The sequence below is a fragment of the Lipotes vexillifer genome, unplaced genomic scaffold (assembly GCF_000442215.2).
Source record: "Lipotes vexillifer unplaced genomic scaffold, Lipotes_vexillifer_v1.1 scaffold914, whole genome shotgun sequence".
Lineage (NCBI taxonomy): Eukaryota > Metazoa > Chordata > Mammalia > Artiodactyla > Lipotidae > Lipotes > Lipotes vexillifer.
Genome location: NW_006780388.1, coordinates 115,859 through 121,500, shown reverse-complemented (window position 1 = coordinate 121,500; position 5,642 = coordinate 115,859). Strand labels below are relative to the sequence as shown.

The following is a 5,642-nucleotide window of genomic DNA, read 5'->3' as shown; positions in this document are numbered from 1 at the left end:
CACCTGCCAATGCAGGGGACACGGGTTTGAGCCCTGGTCTGGGCAGATCCCACATGCCGCGGAGCAAATAAGCCCGTGTGCCATAACTACTGAGCCTGCACTCTAGAGCCTGTGAGCCACAACTACTGAAGCCCATGTGCCTAGAGCCCATGCTCCGCAACAAGAGAAGCCACTGCAGTGAGAAGCCCGCGCACCACAACAAAGCGTAGCCCCCGCCTGCCACAACAAGAGAAAGCCCGTGCGCAGCAACAAAGACCCAATGCTGCTAAAAATAAATAAATAAATTTACATATATAAAAAAAAGACAGAAACCAGAAAACTGGAGTTAACCTCTTGACTTTTAAGCGTTGGTAACTAATTTAAATTCTACTAAAACATGGTGCGGACTAAACATTCCTCTTTCAAAGTGTGGTCCAGACACCTGCAGCCATCACCTGGGAACTCAGTGAGACCTGCAGACTCTGAGGCTCCAGCCCAGGCCAGAATCTGCATTTTTAGCAAGCTCTTCCAGGTAATTCGAGTACACTTTAAAGGGAGAACCCCTGGATTAAACAAAATAGATAAGGGAGCTGGACATGCCCCCGACTCAGGTTAAGCAGCCCCACCTGTCAAAATCTAGGGGGTCCCTCAATTCCACATTCAGATGCCGCTCCAGGGGTCCTTTTATTATATCAATTTATTCAAGTGGTAGAAAAACCCTTCTGGCGGCAGGACAAAATAGAGAGCCTGTAAACATGATTTCACCCCTCTTCTCTTTAAGGAGCTTCCCATGACAGGAAACAGAATTCTAGTTGGCAAGTTCGGGGATGAGGTCTGTAAAAAAGGGTCCCTCGAGGGCTTCCCTGGTGGCGCAGTGGTTGAGCGTCCGCTTGCCATTGCAGGGGACGCGGGTTCGTGCCCCGGTCCGGGAAGATCCCACGTGCCGCGGAGTGCCTGGGTCCGTGAGCCATGGCCGCTGAGCCTGCGCGTCCGGAGCCTGTGCTCCGCGGCGGGAGAGGCCGCAACAGTGAGAGGCCCGCGTAACGCAAAAAAAAAAAAAAAAAAAAAAAAGGGTCCCTCGATGTGGCCATAGTCTCTTCACCCCATCCGAGGGGGCTGGCTGGACCCTGCCACTTGGCCACAGTTCGGTCATCATGAGTTCCACTGGCAGCGCCCCTGCCCCAGGAGGCTGGAGGCTCTTTGGCAGCAGGGGGGCAGGCCCTTGGGGGACAGGCCTGGTGAGCGGCAGGCACAGGCAGGCAGGGAAGGAGGCAGAGTCTCTTTCCAGGGTGCACTGTATTGCTAGGGTTGCACGTGCCACGGCAGGCGGCCAGGTGAGGGGCTGAGGCACAGGTGCCGTCAGAAGCCTGGCTTGGCACGTGGGTCGAGACCACCCAGATGGTCAGTGGCCTTGGAATTTCCCCTGCAGAAGCCAGAGCTCATGGCAACGAGCCTCCAGAACAGGTCATGACGGGCAGCTGGAGACTTCAGTCCTTGAAGGGGTTACAGGTGTCACCCGGTTGCTCCTTCTCAGCAGCCAGGAGCTCCCCGTTCATCTCCTGCAGTGGGTGGTAGACGTAGGCCCCATCCAGGTGCCGGCTCCTCGCTGCCCTTGACCCGAGGAACAAGGTCACGTTTGCCACCATGCTGATCAGCAGAAGGAAAACCAGGGCCAAGGTGATGGCCAGCCAGGTGGTCCTGGGGGCAGGAGAGAAACCCCGAACGGGGACACTGTTGGGTGCTTTGGGCTGGGGGTGTGCTGGAGGGGCTCCCTCCCTCCCCTCACTTGGCTCCTCCTCCCAGAACAGGGGCACAGGGTCAGGGGCCTCCAGGGACCGCACGCTGTCGAGGAACAAATGGGCCTGGTGGGGTGGAGGGCACACTCCACGCATGTTCGGGAGCAGCGGGGACAGTTGTTATGTGGGACTAAGGCCGGTGCGGCCACATCTCCTGATATTTCAAGAGCAGCCGTGGAAAAAAAAAGATTTTTACATGAACGTTACTGAGTTTCAGATGTTGCTAATAAGTGTAAATTTCAATGGGTACAGGCGACATATAATACAGCTGGGGACCTAATCTGCCCCGGGAAGCAGCAGTTTGCATTCTGTGCTTCCAGGGATGTTGACAACAGAGGCTGGGTTCTCTCCAGGGTCCTCAAAGCACACAGAGCAGGGAGGACCCACACCCCTTCCTCCAAGGCAGGGAGCTGGCGGGGATGGGTGGGGTCCTTCAATGATCTTTTTTCCTTCACATGAGTCTTTGTCTGAAGCCCTCAACGCAAAAGCAGACTGCTCGGGCGGCAGGGCCTGCAGCTGTGCCCCTCAGCACCCCATGGCACCCCTTCCCTCACTGCAGGTCTCACACCCGAGGAGGCTGAGCTTGGGGTGCAGGGCTCCCAGGAACCACTGTCCCTGCTCTGCTGCAATTCCCAGCACACTTCCAGGATTTTCCTCCAGGCCCCACCCGACTCAGTGTCAGGACCTCCAGGAGGGATCTGGGATCTGCGTTTGTGATGAGCTCCCAGGTGCTGCCTCCAGGACAAGGCCAAGGGGCTTTTCGTTCACACCTACACCTGCTTCCCATTTTGAGGGGATGGGGCTGGGCCGGGCACCCAGGGGGCTATGGGACATGAGAACCATGAGAAGAGAGGTTCTCCAAGTGGGGCTCCCAGACCGACAGCACTGGTTCTTGAACCCAGCTCTCTCTTTTAACACACTCCCCTGGAGGTCAAGTTGAAGACCCCCTGCACTAGAAAATAAAGACTCAACACGAGGGGTGAAGACCCCCAGGTGTCAGAGAATTGACGTGAACTGCTCAGGGCTTCATGCTTCTTGCACCGGAAGCTGAGAAAAAAAGCCCACACCCTGGCCCCTAGATTCCACTGGGGTGGTGGCCAGGGTCCTTCTCAGCATCTCCCTGGACAGCACAGGTGGCTGCGAGCATCACCTAGGACTCTCCCTGTGCTTATGTCAGAGAATTGTCATCTGGTGCCCAGCTGCCACTTCCTAGCCCTGCTCAGACCCTGAGCGGAGGCCACGCCTCAAAGGCAGAGAGAGGGGGGATTCCTCCCACCCCTGCCCCAGCTCCCAGCAAAGTACCTACCTGGTGAAAAGGGAGAGTTCTCCTGCCCACAGGGTGTCCTCGGGTAGCGGGAGACACTGCTTCACTGCAAGATGCCAGGGAGAGGCTGAAGGTTGGGAGAGGAGGGGTCTGCCCCCTGCTGTCCCCGGGGAGCCTGGGAGGGGCCGTACCTCGGGAGAGGATGCTATTCAAGGTGCGTGACCAGGCGAGGCTGCAGTTGCCGGTCTGGGGGTCGCAGGGACACTGGTGCTCACACTTGCAAGGGCTCTGGCAGTCTGGCCCGTACCAGCCGAGGGGACACTCTGCAGGGAGGAGCCAGGAGGACAGAGGTGGAGGCCTCGGTGGCAGGGCCTCTCTCTGCACTGCCAGGATGGGCCCAGTGGTGTGCTGAGCTGAGCTGATGCAGAAGCATCCCCTGGGCGGGGCTCCCTCTTGGCCGAGTCAGGGGCCCTTCCAGCTTACCCTCCATACAGATGTCTCCAGTGAAGCCAGGGGGACAGGCGCAGGTCCCCCGAACTGGGTCACACGTGGCTCCATTATGACACTGACACTTCTTGGCACAGTCCTCCCCGATGGAGCCGCTGGTGCACGCTGGGATGGGGGAAGCAGGGCCTTTGCAAAATCTGGTCCTGCCTCCCAACCCCACCCCAGGCTGGGGCCAACAGGATTGCAAACACAACTCTCTCGCCCCATGTGGCCCTGTAGGTTCACATGTTCTCCCAACAGATAGTTCTGGAGAAGTTGGTAGGCGGCAGGCCCCGAGGCTGTGATCTCATTGAGGGCAGGCAGCCAGCAAGCCAGAAAGCAGGTGTCAAAGGACAAGGGAGGACACAGGCTGGAGGGACGGGACCGATTGTGGCAGCAGCAAAGCACTGAGGAGGTGCGGTGGGGAGGCCTCTGAGGACCTGACATTGAGGCTTGGAGAGCAGGGCATGGCTGGAGCCCCCAGGGCCTGGCAGGTCATGCTGAGGATTTCAAATTTTTCACTCAGAGCCAAAGAAAGCCACTAAGGATTTAAGCTATGGAGATTATAAGTGCGTTGAGCTGTGTCCTCCCAAAGATATGTTCTAATCCCCAGAACCTGTGAATGTGAACTTATTTGGAAATAGGGTCTTTGCAGATGCAATTAAGTTAAGGATCTTGAAATGAAAACATCCTGCACTTAAGGTGGACCCAAGTCCAGTGGCCTGGGGTCCTTGTAAGAGGACAGAGTGGGAGACTGGAGACAGACAGGGGAGAAGGCTATGCCTGTGAAGTCAGAGGCAGAGATGGGGTGATGCAGCCACCAGCCCAGGAATGCATGGGGCCCCCAGAAGCTGCAAGAGGCAGGAAGGACCCTCCCCCAGACATTTCAGAGCCAGTGCAGCCCTACTGACCCCTTGATTATGGAGTTCTGGCCTCCAGAACTGTGAGAGAATAAAGTAATGTTTTAAGCCTGAGTTGGTGGAATCTGTTGCAGCAGCCCCAGGACACTAATACAGTGATTTATGCATGAGGCAAAAGCATGAGACAAGAGGGAAGCGACTTGCAGACCAGGAGGCAGGGATAAAGGCAGCTGAGGCTCGCAGCTGCCAGGCTCACCCTCTCCCGTGTGCCCAGGGGGCTGGGGAGGAGGCTGGCCTGGTGGCTTTTACCTTCACTGCAGTTGGACCCTGTCCATCCAGCTTCGCAGCGGCAGCCGGCTGCCAAGACAAGACCGAGAAGGTCAGGTGAGGGCCCAGGCAGGGCTGGGGCAGTGAGAGCGGGGAGCCCGGCCTGGAGCTGCCTCCCAGAGAGTCCCACTCACTCTCCGTGCAGAGCCCATGCTGGCTGCAGTTGGCAGGGCCACAGTCCAGCTCGCTGCAGGCGGCGCCCCGCCAGAAGTGCCCCGTGCACTGGCAGCGCCCCTCCACGCAAGTCCCGTGGCCGTTGCAGTCAGACGGCTGGCAGCGGGGCTCATGCACACACACCACGGTGGACACGCGGCGAGGACAGCGCCACATGTTGTCCTGGCTGCAGAAGAAACAGGAGTGTGAAGAGAGGCTGAAGTGCTGGCCACCCCAGCAAACCCTCAAACCCCTCCACTGCAGCCCCGGAGGGCTGCCTTTCCCTGCCTCTCTTCATTGTCCCTTCTCCAGCCTTTTACAAGTTCTTCCCACCCCCAACAATCCCTTCCACCTCAGGGCCTTTGCACATGCTCTTCTGTGCCCAGAAGGCTCTCCCACGCCCACCTAGCCCCTCATCCTCCAGATCTCAGCTCATGCTTCACTATCCTCAGGTCTGTCCTGACCAATCACCCCCTTCCATCGGCCTGGGCGGTGCTGGTACGCTACATATACTTCCTGTAAGCAGCGAGAAGCAGGGGTCTTGGCTCCTCCTGCTCTCTGCTGAATCCCCAGAGCCGGGCACAGAGTAGGTACTCAATATTTGTTGAATGAGACAGTCGGGGACAAGCTTGGCCTTGGACCTCAACAAGGGGGCTCTGGTATGCTTACCAGTGATCGGATGGGTAACTGGCCAAGGTCCCGTTGAACACGAAGGTGGCAGAGCCCCCTCCGTCCAGGTTGATGGCATTTACCACGTTCTGTTTCAGCAGGCACTCC

At 57.9% G+C, this 5,642-nt stretch overlaps 1 protein-coding gene across 1 annotated transcript in view; it reads right to left on the bottom strand.

Annotated features, from left to right (window-relative positions):
* Positions 1-1,466: 1,466 nt before the first annotated feature.
* NAGPA (N-acetylglucosamine-1-phosphodiester alpha-N-acetylglucosaminidase) overlaps positions 1,467-5,642 on the bottom strand; it is a 9,202-nt gene continuing 5,026 nt past the window's right edge. The window contains 6 exon segments of the mRNA XM_007453451.1: positions 1,467-1,677; positions 3,082-3,145; positions 3,231-3,362; positions 4,695-4,742; positions 4,847-5,052; positions 5,535-5,642. The exon segment at positions 5,535-5,642 is cut by the window's right edge and continues 14 nt beyond it. Of these exon segments, the coding sequence (XP_007453513.1) occupies positions 1,467-1,677; positions 3,082-3,145; positions 3,231-3,362; positions 4,695-4,742; positions 4,847-5,052; positions 5,535-5,642 (769 nt within the window).